Source organism: Trachurus japonicus, chromosome 1 (genome assembly GCF_045865225.1).
Source record: "Trachurus japonicus isolate A0001 chromosome 1, Traja_1.0".
Taxonomy (NCBI): Eukaryota; Metazoa; Chordata; class Actinopteri; order Carangiformes; family Carangidae; genus Trachurus; species Trachurus japonicus.
This window is the reverse complement of record NC_140907.1, coordinates 5,351,916-5,368,600: the sequence shown is the minus strand read 5'-3', so window position 1 is coordinate 5,368,600 and position 16,685 is coordinate 5,351,916. Positions and strand designations below refer to the sequence as shown.

The following is a 16,685-nucleotide window of genomic DNA, read 5'->3' as shown; positions in this document are numbered from 1 at the left end:
TGTGAGTGTGTGTGGGACACTCCCTACGACTACTGAATATAGTTATCATCCCTCAGCTGACACTTCCTTTTCTCTCTTCTATTTCTCAGCACTTGTGTCTCATGTTCTGATTAACACTTTTTTGTTGAGTAGCTACTTTTTCTTTGTCTGATTCTGAGAAACTTGTGCAATTGTTTTGTCTGACTGAGCTTTCAAGCGCTGCCGATCCATGCGGGAAGACGTCGTTTCTGATGGTGAAGAAGCTCACTCGGGGGGTTAAAGTATCAAATTCACACTTGTACATCTTGGCTGACACCACAGCCTCACATCATCACCCACAGTGGATTTTCTCTGCACTTCAATACAGGACAGTGAGCATTAGTATCACACTTATAAAACCTCTTCACAGACTGTTAAGCCACTGCTTTCTCAAATGCTTCAGGTGTTGCATGTACAGTAACATGCATCTTGTGCTTTTATTTTCAGGCACCGCTGGTGACTCAGGCAAAAATCCTGCAGTGATTAAAGATGATCATGTGTGTCATGGCCTAATGAGGAAACTTTTTTTCTTAGAATTAAGTGTTTTAGTGCCACTGCTGACGCTTGCTGCGGTCAGTTGCTACACTTTGAGTTATCTAGTTCTCTTCCTTTTTTATTATGAGCAATTTATCAATACTTGGTTTATGATTTAAGGAACATGTTTTGGCTTGCTTTGTAATACTTGCCACATCGCAGCGAAGAGATTCCTCTTTATGCATGTACAGACAGCAGAAGTACAGAAATGTAGGCAACTTTCTTTCTTTCTCTTACTGTATTGTTCCTTTCATTTTCCTCTATCAACTTGCTCTATGTGCATATTAATATTGCCATTTTCACTTCTTGTCTCTGATGATGAAACGCTGTGTCAAATATAATGAAGATCAAATAATATTTCAACATTTGGACAAGGACAAAAGATGAGGCTCATCCTTTGTTCTGCATCTAACTCACAGTAAATTGAAACTACTGGGAGTGTTTTCTTCTCTGTAGTAGGAGGGGGCAGTTTGACTTGAGATGCTCCGTATGCTGAAACTGCACCACATGCGCCATTTGTTACCCCCCCCCCCCCCCCACACACACACACACACACACACACACACACACACACACACACACACATGCACATTGTGTTCAATGGAGATAAAGAAGAGGGAGGACAGACGGAAGTCCACAGTCAGGGGCCTGCACGTGGTTGCTTCTTGTTGAATACCAAATGATGAATAGATGAACACAGCTGTAGAGCCCATAGATGACTGTTATGAATGTTTGTTTAAGCCATAATGTTAATAAATGGTATGTTAAAGCAGAAGTAAGCGATCCGGTCGTTTTGGCTAATGCTGCGTTCCAGGCAGGCTTTTGAAACCGTAAATTACAGCTTCAAGTCACAACTTACGACTTTGTAGCGTTCCAGGCAACCCACTCGTGTGGGCACTCGTAACTTCCGACCCGTGAACTCGTACCAGATCGAACTGGTACGACTTCACAGGTCGGAAAAACACGAGTTATGGGTTGCGTTGAACGCACCATAACAGTCCTCGTCCCTACGTCACCACATTCACGCGCATCCCATGGCTGCACACACAGCCCTTCATGCCGTTCTCTCTCCTCATTGGATAAAACTTGTAGGATACGAGAAAAGTTTTCTCCTCGGCTCAGAGCAGAGCAGAGTGACTGACAGACCCGTGTTTCGGTCCAAACACTCTATGTAAGTGATTGCTGTCGGAAGATATAACTATTTAAGACTTATATTAACACAAAAATATCGCTTACTTCTGCTTTAAATTACTTTTCAAGAATTGCAAGAGTTAAAAAAAAAGGTGTATTTCTGTACTTTCCTTTTTTTTCTTTCTTTTTTTTTTTAAAGAAAAAACATTTGGATTCCCCCTTACACTGGCTGTTTCACTGATTTTCTATTTTAACCATGTGACATTCCCCATGCTGCTCTCAATTCCCAATTTTTACATTAGTACCATATTTTTTTCCTGTTCACTTTTTTTTTTTGCTTATTCATATGATAGTGACAATTCTGGTTAATGGAATTCATTTGCTTTAGTCTGTGGGTGTCTGTTATAAAAGTAACACTGACTATAGCAAGAAAAAGAAGAGGGCCCATGGATAAAATTGCTGTGTCACAAACAAGGGGGCAGTTGTCGGTCTGAGCAGTGAAGCTCACTTCCGCGTTCAAAAAACTGCAATCCCCTCGGCTTCCTCTGGGGGCTGTGTCTGGTGTCAGAACGTTTTTTCGTCTCAATCGATAGTTTCTACCCCCGCGCACACTCTGAGGGGGGTGATTTTTTTTTTAACTCTACCGTTTTACTGTTATTAGGTTAAAACTCTGGCCAATTAGGGCACTGAAACGTTGAGTGACAGGTCCGAGCAGCTCCGTGGACAGCTGCTTCGAGGCCAGTGGGCGGGTTCTCGGCCGGCCAATCCAACATGGCGCTGTTCAGGCCGCCATATTTGAGTCACAAAACGACTCCCCAAAACCAATGGGTGACGTCCATTCTTTTTACAGTCTATGGTCACAAATAGTGTTATGTTTAGGTGAACCAATCAATTCAATCTTTATTTCTAATGCACTTTCATACAAATGCTTTACATGGTTAAAAATCAGTACCCCCCACCCCCAACACCCTACCATCACACACATGCACACCCACAGGACAAACCTATGGCTAATATCTGTCTCCTACACTTGCTGACTTAGTCTGGACTCACACTCCAGGAACAACTGTATAATGTGCTAAGTCATCACCCGGAAATCGCATTTTTCCTTGTTAAAACATTTATATTGGTGTTGGACGTCAGTGGAAACTTGCCTGAAAATCTGGGGTTTGAAAGTGGTTGGGTTTTTCATTGGGCTCTTTGTTTAAGCCAGAGTAGCTCATGAGGCTGGACACTGCAAAATTACCAGATTTTGACTCTGCTCTTATGGTGACGCCACCGTGGAGACTGCTTTCATAAACACACCTCTCTTCCACCACCCCGACTTCTGCCGCGCCGCCATTACTTAATGTTTTATTTCCCACTGTAGCGCTGTTATTTCATCACTTTATTAAGTTTTAATCATTTTTCATGCGAGAAAATAAGGGTTTGGATCCCAAATGTGCGGTTAGTTTATCCAAATGACGACTGTTTAGAAGTTTGCTCCGACATTGGGAGAAGTGAAGCTCCAGCGAGGCAGAGGAACGGAGAGTGACTCATCAGCAACCCGTCTGCAGTGCTCGTTTAGCCGGCCGAACTACGTCGTCATGCCGGAGGAGGAAACGATTGTTAATTAACTTACCCGCAGGTTTGTAGAGGTTTACCGCCGACTGGTTAAATTCTTTTTAGGAGATAAATGTTGGTCTCATTGATGAAATCTAACAATTGTGGCAGTCGTATTAGTTTGTTTGAAAGAAAAGTGAAGCTTCACACAGAGCAGCAGCAGCTTTGCCCCGGGGCTCTGTAGCCTACGTACAGAAATCAGAATACATGTTTTACAATGAACCGATAAAGTTTTCTTTTATTTTATGAAGTTATATAACATGGTTACGGTACATGACAGAGAGCAGCATATCTGCGGTTTCCAATACAGCCTGCATGTAGCCCACTGGGCCAGCCACATTCCGGCTCTGTCCTTCCTGCGTCCAATCATTGCGCCTCATTACATATTAATACAATGAACATCCGGACCAGTCAAAACCTCGCACTTACTCTCATGAGAGAAAGTTGCCGTATGAAAAAGTGTCAGAACAAGCTCTATGTTTGAATAAAAAAAAAAAATGTTTCCAATAAGTTTTAAGAATTTATTCAAAGCAATTTAAGGGGATTGGATACATAAAAAAACAGGTGATGACTCCTTTAACATCTCTTAGCAAAAGAAAAGGGAGCAGTAGTTTACGTAGTGACATCAGTGACAGTGATGGATGAATTTCATGTAGCTGCTTGTGTTTCAGGGTCATAGCAGGGTCATAGCTGGTTCCCTGTCACACTGCAGTGGTTTACTGGGACACTTGAACGCATCCATTGTTACTCATAATAGTAGTAATATCTGTGCTGTTCGAACTATGACAAGTCAAAACATCTACAGGGTGAAAGGTCTACTGAACACATATTACATGTAGGGAAAAGTGAATGAATGAAAAAGGGAGATGTGCTGCTTGGAAAAACATTAAGACTTGGGGAACACCTGACAGTGTCAGGTGATATTGTAAAAGCAGGTTACAGTCCTCAGATACATAGCAGCACCATTGGTTACCATTTCTTTCTTTTTTAACTATTTTACAAGCTAGGCTAAAAATTTACTTTAGTAGCCTAGCTCTGAGACATAATTTAGGAACTGCAACTGTGCTCAGTAAAGGCATACTATGTTGTAGAGCCATAGCAGCAATTTGCATTTTAAATCAGTACATATTTGCATTTGCCTTTGACGAAAAAAAAAAAACACCCTCCAGACTCTGGGCTTGACAAGTTCTTCCTGACATAAAAAGGGTAACTGTACCGTAGGTCCCCAAGTTTATGTATTCAGAGCTACAAAATATGGCGAATCACACATTTGACACAACTATCAACCATGACATGTTATTTCTATCTCAATTGTGTGGTGTGTTGCACAACGGGAAACATGTAAGGCTGCCGACAGGGAATTTTCATTATCACTATTATTTCCTAAAACACTGTAAAATTCATAAGTCTGCTCTCATCGCAACCAAGGAAACTACATCAGATCAGCAGTGGAAAGGCAATGAATAAGATTAGATCCATAATAATAAAATCACAGCAGCTTAAATTGCGTTGGTAAAAAAAATAAACAAATATAAATTATGCTAATGTTCCCAGGACCTATATGCGATCCAGTGTATGACTGCAAATAGGTTTGCAAATAGGTTTGCAAGTCAAAATAATATAGAAATAATAATAATAATAATAATAATAATACGTTTTCCCAGGTGGCTCAGCTAATGTGTTAACTGAGGCTAGTTCTATAGTAGCCTATTTTCTTTGGTTTCATCAATGAAGGCATCAGTGTCACAAAATTAGGGGAGACTGGGGATGGTTGCAACAAAGGGATGGTTGCAACAGCATCACTTTCACCAAAAGGAGGTAACATTAGAGTTACGTGATCAATATCATGTGTAGCCACTACCTCCCTGACATTTCGTCTGAATTTGCATGGCTGTATGAAGTGTCAAGTGTGTAGGTTTTACAACCAAAACACTTTTTTTTTAGGTATGAAACTAATCTTTTGGACCAAGTTTACATTTTGATTAGTACTGAAACCGAAATTTGAATGAGGTAACTTGTATAAGATGAAAGAGCAGGTTCTTAGGTAAAATGTAAATCATTTAATTAATGTTCATTTCAAACCACCATGCTGGGTACAGCGAGTCACACAATCTTTCATGGAATTATATAAATTATGAGCGGCTTCTGACCTGCAGCTGGGTTTCCATTCATGCATGTAGTACATCATTCATTGGTATTATCAGAAAGATCTTTAGGATACACACCACTGTCATTGTTCTTCTTTTAGCCGTCAGTGACGAGTTCTTTTTGTGGATCATAGGAAGATGCTTTAGTCTTGGAATATGCACAGTAAACTGACATAAAGTAGATGTATCTTTTGTGGTGTGGTCTCAGTTTTTAGTTTTTAGTTTTTAATCCCACTTACACTGTACAATTTACCCCAGGTTGTGTAACTATCTACCCTGGTAGTGGGGTAAGTTAACTTGTAACAGTGGTACTCCTTGCATTTGACATAAAATTCTGTGATATATTTTGAGAAGTTTAAGGCATTGCTATTTGTAGTGGACAAATTAGGGCATGTTGTGTCATAACTTGGGAGCCCTACTGTACCATGAACCCTCTGCAAATTATAGGAGCTGAGACCAAATGTGTTAGAATTATCCCTGGTCTCCCCCATCACAAATTGTGTAATACAGCAAAGCAGAATTACAACTTCACATTCATTGTCAGTAAAGAATGATAGGCCTATAAAGTTTAGGGTTTGGCAGTAGTCAGAACCATAGTGGTGTGGTACAGTAGCCTACATGTGACAGCCTGTGTCTGATACTACTGTGAAACCACATTCACACAGAATCCACATTATCAAACTGCAAATATCAGTTGAAACCTAATGAAGCAATAGCATGCCTCTAAAAAGATAGCGGTGAGCCATCAGCCACATCCTGATCTCTGTGAGACATACTGCAAGAGGCAGGAGTCGCTGAAAAGGTACATTGTGTAGGAATTACTCCCATCTAGCGTTGCGGTTGTATATCTCAAGCAACTCAATCGTATTTTTCATGCTGCATTCACGTGAAATTGGGCAGACAGCAGATGGACGACAGCCGCTGCACGTAACGGCATAAACAAGCCTCTATGTAAACAAGTGGTCCGTCAGCACAAGGCAAAACAATATACGTGACAATATGTTGTCATGGCGATGTGGTATTGTTTACCTGACCCGCGTTTTACCGGCTTTCTCTGGACTTCTGTGACTAAAATGACATCTGGTTTGTCACCAATGGCCGTCTGCCCGACTGCAGGTGAATGCAGCATCAGTGTAATGCTCCATTCCTCCTCACTGCGTTACCACGGTGACTTTTCACAGACGCCACCTCGACCTGAGTCAAAAGCTCCGGTGTCTAGTGGTGGTGAAACCAAAGCTTTCTGAAGCACTGTACCACTTTGAAACAGTTGCCCCGAAAGTGATGCACTGCTTCGAAGCATTCGATACAGTCAAAATAGTGACATCTGCTGGCTGTTGAGGGAAGAATTGACAATACGTCATGACGTCATGACTGTCACAAGTCTCATTGTTTCATTCAGTTTTTGATAAAATGTATGTTCTCTCACCAAACTTGTGTCATAATGTTACTGTAGTCAATCTAAACATTAAAAAGAGAATGTTGGAATAGAAAGTCTGATAGTAGGCTACCTGTTTTGTTGGAGTCTAACTCTACGAATTATCATCTGAAGTGTGAGACAAGGCTTCGTGTAACGTTTAAAGATTTTTATTTATGAAATGTATCATTTGTACTGGTCTGGGGGGGATACAACCCCTTTTCAAAGCATTGAGATATTGACAAGCCGAGCCCACTCGAAATCACCGCGAAGCCGCTTGACACGGTCTGACAGAACGAGGCCTCGTTTGGAGCGGTCAGGTGATTTTTGGCGTGCTGAAGCAGCGATCGAAACACCACCCGCTGACATTCCGCTTCATTTTGCTGGAGTCGGTGTCGAGCAGGCGGTGTCGAGCGTAACATCTCCGGTGAGTTTCTGTGGTTTCCTACCGTCACGCTGCCACTGAACGTAAAAACATGGTGACACAACATGGCAGCCAGCACAGAGCTTACCCGCTCCATGTGATATGAACGGCAAATTCAGAGCTTACCAGAACACTTCAGTTTGTTGATGGGGGTGATTACTGATTAATGAAAAACAGACTTTTGAACCAAATAATCGATTTTCGTGAATAGATAACAGGAGAAGTTACACAATGTCCCTTTAAGACAAAAACTATAGCCTATTTTCAAATGATTATTCTCATTCTCCACCCAGCTTCAGAACATGGGTTCATTGTATTCATGCCCCATGATAGACTTATGGTCTAAGATTATCTCCTTTATTAACACTGTAATGTCCTCTACTCTGGTACAACAACCGCTGCTTTGTCTGCTAGGTGTGCTACCAAAGGGAAGTGGTCTAACTGTCCACCAGACGATGGTGTAGAGCAGCACTTATTACTGGATGCAGGATAGTACTGTCTGCGACACTGGAAAACAAAAGAAGTTTTACAGGTGAAGGAATGGTTCGATGAGATGGCCAAGATTGCTTCCTACGAACGTCTTTTTAAAAAAAAAAATATGGGGCCCTATACCGCAGCATCTTCATACAATTGTGGGTTGCACCCTTGGGCTAACTTCTGTCACCAGTCACCATTTGTATGTATATATTCATATTGGTGTAGGTTTATCGTCTCTGTTGGACTCCCTCTGTGTGTTTGTTTGTGTTTGTTTTGTTTTTTTAGAGGCTCTGTTTGAGCTTTGTTCGACCTGTGGTATGGTTGGTATGTATTTTCTTGCTGAAAATTAATAGAAAGTGAATTTAAAAAAAAGAAAAAAGAAAAGAACATGGGTTCATGGGAAATTACAAACCTGCCGTATGAGTGGCTCTCATTTACATGCTCACTTTTTATTTATTTATTTATTTATTTACAGTTTTGAGCGCTGGCTACTGCCAAAGTCCTTCTCTGCTACTGCACATTCCTCACCGTACACATTCTGTCGTGCAGGCCGTAGCTCTGCGGTGATTGGAGGAAGATGGCTACTCTTCCTCCTCTGATTGGCCCGCAGCTCTGCCCTCGTTCACGCGCCTCCGTCCAATCACAGCGTCGCAAAAGTTGTGCTGCGGAAGAGAGGGGATGCGAAGCAGGAGATGGCTGAACTTAGATAGCGTCGTGTTTTGGGGGAAATAAAAACCTTGGAGCAGCATGGAGCTTCTCCGGGGCCGCGGGGGCAGCGGGGACCGGCTGGCCGTCCTGGCCGTCGTGGTGGTGGTGCTCTGCTGTCTGGGCTCCGTGCGCAGTTTCGGGCTGAGCCAGGACAGCGAGTTCACGTTTCTGGTGCCAGCCGGAAGATCCGAGTGTTTCTTTCAAACAGCAGCAAAGAATGGCACCATGGAGGTGGAGTATCAGGTAACTGTGTGTGTCTGTGTGTGTAAATGCGTGTGTGTGTGGTCAGCAGACACGGCCAGTCTGCTGAATCACGATGCTGCTGGTGGCCGACCATCGGTAGCTGTGGTTCCCTTAGCTAGCCCTCAGGCTGCTGGAGCTGGAGCTGTGTGTGCCTACATTGTGACTGCAGCTGCTAACGATGTGACACCTCATACCGTCACGTTGTGGGAGTTGAGACAAGTTAAAAGTTCATATCTAACACCATCTGCACAAGATTACGAAAACAGTAAGCCACAGGCACAGCAGTGATTCCCGAAAGAAACGAGCTTCAATAAGATGAGCGATTGTAAAGTATTAGTACAGGAAATGAAACACACACACACACCACCCGCGTGAGTCAGTATGTAAATGTTGTATATCTGAAAGTTTCACATCCTGGTTATAAAACAGTTCAAAGGTCCTGGAGTGAGATCCTGATGCTGCCCTGGTCCTGGTCCTGGTCCTGGTCCTGGTCCTGGTCAGGAACAGGAGGGAAAATATCTGCTTGTTTAGGATTTTCCAAACATTAGTTGAAATAGAGTAGGAGAGTAGGATGTTAAAGTCAGAAACTAATGTTGACATACTCTGTCTACATGATGAAGTCATGAAATGTAACTCTACTGATCTCAACCAGCCCGTCTTTAAAACTATTATGTGAAAAATGAGATGTCAGTCATTATTTTCCAGACATGGCCGAGTTAATTGGTTGTTAATTGTTTCTGCTCTTCAACTGTCAAAACTGTGCAACAGCAGCTTCACAAAGTATTCACTCTAAAGTCAGGTCAAAGCATTTATTGTCACATGCACGGTTAAAACCTCATCGGCAAATTCTTCATTTGCCCTATATCCTGGAGGCAGACTTCTAAAATAGTTACGAAAAAAATTAAATGTCAGTAGATTAAAAAAAAAAAAAACACATAAAATTACCCAAATAACTCATTAACCTATCATGACAAAATGATTTGACTGAAAAAGAAAAAGCAGAAATCTCTGACATATCCTCTCAAGCTCCTCTTGTGTGATCTCCCATCACAGATGTTCACAGATGTTCAGGCTCAGACACTTTAAAGGGATAGTTCAACATTTTGGCAAATTGGCCCATTGCCATAATCGCTATAGTCATAGCAGTAGGTTCGTTACCTTTAATTGTCGGTGCAAGCTATTTTTAGAACGGCGGAACAGAGCAGCGAGCTGCTCAGGGCTATGCTATGGAGGCTAAGGGAATTTCTTGGTTTCCCTCATCAAACTCATCAAATACACAATCCAACAACTCCAAAACGCTGTCGTGGACAAGTTGTGAGCTGCACAATCACCACGCTATGAGATAATAATGGAACGTTACGAGACTGAGTTGTTTTAGAGGTAAATTCATGCAAAACCGCTGATGCGTGTTGCGTTCAAGGACAGTTTATCAGCAAGCAGACTCTGTATTTACCCTGTATTTACCTTGAAAACGGCTCTGTTTCATAACGTTCCATTATTATCTCATAGCGTGGTGAATGTGCAGGTCACAACTTGTCCACCAGAGCATTTTGGAGTTTTGGGATTTTGTATTTGATGAGTTTGATGAGGGAAACCAAGAAATTCCTTTAGCCTCCGTAGCGTAGCTCTGAGCAGCTCGCCGCTCCGCTCTGCCGTTCTAAAAATAGCTTGCACTGACTATTAAAGGTAACGAACCTACTGCTATGACTATAGGGATTATGGCAATGGGCCAATTTGCCAAAATGTTGAACTATCCCATTCAGGCGATCATGGACTGTAGTTCGGTGCTGACCGTGGTCCTCCGAGTTCAAAGCTGATCTCTCACCCTGGGCCCCAGCTTGTTGCCGCCTGGGGCAGGTGTCCTCTCTTTATTTGACTGTACTCAGATATCGCCTCGGTAACAGGATGCTGTCCCATGATCAGCAGGTGATGAGCAGCAGTCCATTATGAGTCCTTTAAATTCTGTTTCATAATCGCCATCTGTCAGGTTGACATGAGCAGGTAACACTGATCATGGTTTAATCTGCTTGTCCTGATCTCTGCCTCGCCACAGTTTTTATCACAGAGCGTTTGTTAGACTTTATTCCTGGACTTTGTTCTCCCAACAACTGTTTGAATTGTATATATTATACAGGTATTTGCCTCTGTCCAATAAGCTCAGCTGACCATAGGTGAACCTTCCACAGCAGCACCACCGAGAGTTTGAGCACTGATTACTAAATACCTCTTGTAAATGACATTTTAGTTTCTGCTTTTTTAATAATTGTAGAAGTTTCTATAAACATGTCACTTAGTGTAGACAGGTGGGGAAAAAATGCATTTTTATCTGTTTTAAATTTGAATCCATAACCTGGTAAAGTGGAAGTGGTTTGAACAAACTCTGAAAAAAGTGTGAATGTAGCTTTAGTCATGTAATACGCAGGGACACGTCTCTCACTGTGAGTGGAGTGTTTGTTTAGTGGGAGAGTCTATAAGACAACAACATTATGTACTCTTGGCTCCAAGCTGTTTGGCTCAGGGCGACGTGGCGGCCTACCGGTTTAGACACATACCATAAGCTGCATTGAGTTGTACTTGTTATGTCCTTTTGTCTTTGTGCTTTTGTCTCTCAAAACAAAAACAAAAAATGTGGATTGTGCTTTGGAGCCTGCTGCTCAGTGAGTGTATGTGTTTGCCTGTCTGTTTCCAGGTGATAGCAGGTGCTGGGATGGATGTCGACTTCACCATCCTCTCTCCAGAAGGCATCCGGCTCATCATCGAGTCTCGACGCTCCGACGGAGTCCACGTGTTAGTGCTGCCTCGCTTCAAACCATGGTCGATGTTTCACACTTCAGCCACATGACTGTCTGTCTGACTGCATGTCTCCTGTTGTTCCAGGGTGGAGCCCACTGAGGAGGGAGACTACCAAATCTGCTTTGACAACAGCTTCAGTCGCTTCTCGGAGAAGATGGTGTTCTTTGAGATTATCATTGAGGGTCAGGGAGGGGATGTGGGTGGAGACGAGGAGTGGGTGGGTTTAGAGGAGCCCGATGGAAGCCTGCTGGAGTACAAGCTGGAAGACATCCGGGTAAGACGCACGTCTGTGGTTTAGAAATGAATTAGTTTTTTTTTTTTTTTTTTAATTATTTATTTATTCCACTTTTGGTTTTGGAGAATTCACCTTACAAATCAACAATACTGTACATAAGTGGGTTTTTCCCCCTCCCATCCCACCCGATGTCTCCCCCACAAACAAAACTACCAAACAAATTTACCAAACAAACAAACAAAAAAAATAAATAAATAATAATAATAACAATGTGTGTATATATATATATATATATATGTATAATAATTTTTAAAAAAAGAATTGAAGAAAAGAATTATAAATGATTTATCCAAAATCACATTATCAGCATGAGCACATACATAAAGCAGTTAGAAAAATACGTATTTTAATCTAGTGATGTACAATTCATATTCTCAAAATGCGATATAAGAAGTTGCCAGTGTTCATAGAATTTATCGGTGGACCCCGAAGTGTAAATTTGACCTTCTCTAGCTTCAAAAATGTCATCAGGTCTTTAAGCCAGGAATCTTTTGAAGGTGGTAAAGGGTCTTTCCACTGTAAAAGAATTTGACGGCGAGCTATCAAAGATGAGAAGGAGATTACATTTTTCTGTATTGAGTTCAATTTAATCTTAATTCCTGGAGTGCCAGAAATGAATTAGGGAAAAAAAAGGAAATCTAGTCACTTGTGTCAGCTGACCTTTTAACAAACCCCTGCTGCTGGGAATGATGACAGCTTCAAACACTACACTACACAATGTAAACAACAAGGAGAGATAATTGTAACAGGGTTGTTGTTGTTGTGTAGGTACAAATCAGGACACATTTGTCATGGTTTAATTAATTAGCTCAGCCCTCGCTCTTGTCACATGAATCATTAATTATCATTTGAAAACAATCAGCCAGATGATTATTTTCCGCCTATGTTCATTAACTATTTAGCTTCCTCGGTAATTTGGCAGCTCACAGGATAACATATTTATTCTCAAAAACCAGCAATTTACTGATCCTACTAACATGTATTTTGCGTGTTTCCCCTCGCCTCTTGTCCAAAATGTATTAATTACATTACATTACATCAGTGAGCGACACTGTTTCACCCGCCGACATGATCCTTCATTACAGTGGAGTCAGATGGTTCTGCTGCTGTAAATACTCACACTAGATCACAAAACATGTATTAATCCATGGAGGAAAAAAGTCCTCAGCAAATGTACTTCTCTAATAAATACAGTGACCAGCAACTTACTACTTTAACAAAAAAAAAAAACCCAAAAAACAACCTTTTACCTAATTTTCTGTTGTCTGCAGTAGAAGGAAACTGACAGAGGAAGTGGGAAAGTATTGACAGACCAACTCACGCAGTGTTGGTTTTGGTCTTCTCATGGGATTTCCTCTCAGTATCGAAAATATACAGTAACATCAGCCAACGTCAGCTATTCCAAACTGCGGCGGTATTAAGCTTTTACCATCGGAAATAATGACAAAATCACAACCTGTCGTAACGGTCAAATTGTAGCGGTCAGACTTTGACGGCCTCTGTCCTCAGCAGAAGATCTAAAAACTCTTTTGACGCCGTCTTGTCCATCAAGTCATTGTGTTTTCTCAGCCTCTCAATGTCCCCCTTGTCCTCATCGCAGCCATCCTTTTCTTGCATTTTCCTCAGGAATCCATGGACTCACTACACAGACGCTTGGAGCGCAGCCGGCAGATGCAGACGGTGCTGCGAGCGTTTGAGGCGCGGGACCGAAACCTTCTGGAAGATAACCTCTGGAGGGTCTCGTTCTGGTCCTGTGCCAGTGTGCTGGTGATGCTGTGCGTGGCCCTCACTCAGGTAAAGAGAGGAGAGCTGGAGGTTTGGTTTGGGGCTAATCACCTTTCTGACAAGCAGTGGTGAACAGTAACGGAGTAAATTTACTTGAGTACTGTACTTAAAGGACAATTCCAGGCGAATTCTCGCTCGGGGGTGTATTTTCCTAACATTTTAGGTCTAAAAGAAGAGCTTGACTTGCTTCAAGTAAAAAAAACTTCTCGCCGCATGTTTGAGTAGCCACCTGACGCTGTCTGTGGAAAGAAATGTACACTTGAAGCAAGTCAAGAGTTGATATTCCTGTGTTTATGACACAAACAAGCAATTCCCACTGCACCTAAACACACCGAGCATGGCAATTTGGGTCTCGCGCGAGACTCCGGGAGACTTTGAATTAGATCTAGTTTTACAAACATGTCGGCTTGCTTGAAGTAAATAAACTTCTCGGCGCATGTTTGAGTAGCCATCTGACGCTGTCTGTGGAAAACAATTGCGGCTTTGAGGGATGTAAACAGCCTAAGCAGTGGAACTTACATCCGCTCCCATTCATTTCTGCCGTGGCGATGCGGGGACAGACGCAACTACCGTAAAACAGGAGCGATTAAACTGAAAATCTTCAGATTCCTTCTTTCAGACTTAAAATGATAGGAACATACACCTCCGAGTTGAATTCGCCTGGAATTGTCCTTTAAGTACATATCTAGAGGATTTGTACGTTACTTGAGTATTAGATTTCTTTGGTACTTATTACTCTTACTTGAATACATTTCCAAGACAAATATTTTTACTTTTACTTGAGTTAATTTCTAGGAAGGCTGAAAAGTAAGAGTTAGAGTTAGTTGGACGGTGCATGTTCATTCGGTTACAGTTTTCACGCAAGAGTTAAATGATTGTTAATAAACATCTGCATTACTTAATTAAAGAATTAAGATTAAGATTAAGATTATACTTTAATTATCAGATCACTTCTGAAATTGTTATTTTTATCAACGTTTGCCTGTAATCTCCTATGGCACCACATAAATACAGCATTGAAATACAGCATTGAATTGTGGACAAAGTCATGTCCCCTTAGTTAGGGGGAGATAGAAAATGCCTTGCCTGATGTGTGTGGGGGGGCTGGTGGGTGTAAAACGTGAAAATGACAATTGCTGTCCTGTTAGGATCCCATTCATTCCATTTGTTTTTATAGGTGTTTCTGCAGCTTTATATGACATTGTGGTTCTAAAAGCAGCACATCAGTGCAGGTGGTTTCAAAGAGTTAATTCTCAGAAACAAGAGTTAAAAGGTAATTCATTGATGTGAAAAATAAGAAATTTACTCTTACTCTTACTTAAAGTAAATATAAAAGCATGTAATTTTGGATACTTAAGTACCTTTAAAAGCAAGTACTTTTTTACTCTTACTCGAGTAACATGTCGACTGAGCTACTTTTACTTGTAACGGAGTAAATTTTGACCAGTAGTACTGTATTTGTACTCTTACTCAAGTACTGGGGTCGAGTACCATGTCCATCTCTGCTTACAAGGCACTTTGAATCACAACATCCAACATGGTGCTTCTCCACTCCCAGGTCTACACGGTCCGGAAGCTGTTTGACGATAAGCGGAGGGTCTGCACATAAAGACGAGGCGGTGCTGCATCACAGGCCAGGCTGGGAAGAAAACCGACCGACTGCTTATCTGCTCCACTTCTCATTCTGTCTACATGAACACCAGCATTCAACATCAACTCTACATTCTTTCACCTCCAAAACCTTGTTTTCAGTTTAGGAGCAATAACTGAATAATATAGCTGTCGATCATGAAGCGTAACCAGACAAGGAAGAGACAGAGGAAGTTGAAGTCGGTCGTTTCTTTCAAGGTCTTTAATATCAAATCTGACCACAAACCAAAACCAAAAAGTACATTTTGAAAACACAACCTATATAGGAGGAACAACAGATATAATGCAGGTGCTGTGCTCTGTTTATCTGGGGGGTTTTGTGGGGGGGGGGGGATTTTTTTTCCACAAAAGATGAAATGATCCTCCATGAAGGTTAAATCCCTGTTATATGACGTCACTCCAAAACAAGTCCACAGAAGGTTTGTCGGTTTACAATTGATAACAATGTGCAATAGTGTTGTTGGTGTATTAGTTCTTCCTGCCATGATATCGGCCCCGATTGGCCCAAACGGCTCCCTGGTCACAGCCTCATTGATAGTTAGGTTATTTTTGTTTGAGACGTTACTGATTTTTTTTCGTGTGCCAGTACAAGTCCATGTTGACGAATAAGAATGTAGAGTAAGAACACAGGGGTGATTTCCAATGTGATTGCCAATAACACGTGTGTCTGACACATGTAATATGTGTGTATATGGTGGTTCAGATATACATCAAGATAATTCAGTCTGAACATTTTGTTAGATGTGTGTTTGTGTTTTCTCGATGATCAAACTTTCTTTTATTCTGACGTGTGTTTACTCTGTCGACACAATGTGACATTTCTGTTTGTACTCGGCAGCCATGCAGTCATTTTTTTAAAAACCATGACAAGACTTTTCATTATGTGTTCAAAAGGATAATTGAAACAATCAGGTTTTCATGAATGTCTTTCACATTAATAAAAAGCATTTTTTTTACAACCTGAAAACTTTTGAAGGTTGCCTTTTTAGTGTAAGAAAGGAATAATCTTTCAAAGTTTGTTCTGTAGAACTTGTCACAGTCAATCCAAACAGTACATTAACCAGAAACAGGTTTGTCTTAAAAGCAGTTTTCTGCTTTTCTTTTCTTCATGTACTGGAGAACAAAAGGTAGCTTCATGTGCATGTAAATCAGGAGACACATTAGCGCTGGAAGTGACAGCTCATCATGTCCGCCCACAGCACGGTTTCATACCAAAGACATTTGGTCATTTTTCTATCTATGCCTTTTTAAATGACACAACGCAGGTTATCAGCTTCTGTATTTTCCCCAGAGCCATGTGAAGGGAAGCAATCAGGAGTGTGACCAACATGTGTCGGTGCACTTCATTCTTGTAGATACTGTTCCCCCAAATGTCTGACCTTATCAAACTCCTAATCCAGCCATTTACAAAAACAACTCTGATATTAAGTGACATTCAGTTGAAGATGGTTTAAAGGTTAAATA

At 41.5% G+C, this 16,685-nt stretch overlaps 1 protein-coding gene across 1 annotated transcript; it reads left to right on the top strand.

The window, feature by feature from the left end:
- Positions 1 to 8,406: 8,406 nt before the first annotated feature.
- tmed1b (transmembrane p24 trafficking protein 1b) lies at positions 8,407 to 15,482 on the top strand. Its single transcript, XM_085800039.1, has 5 exons — positions 8,407 to 8,698; positions 11,388 to 11,485; positions 11,576 to 11,765; positions 13,413 to 13,580; positions 15,130 to 15,482. The coding sequence occupies exons 1-5, from the start codon at positions 8,495 to 8,497 to the stop codon at positions 15,178 to 15,180; spliced, it is 711 nt and encodes a 236-aa protein (XP_085656165.1). The 5' UTR covers positions 8,407 to 8,494; the 3' UTR covers positions 15,181 to 15,482.
- Positions 15,483 to 16,685: the final 1,203 nt, after the last annotated feature.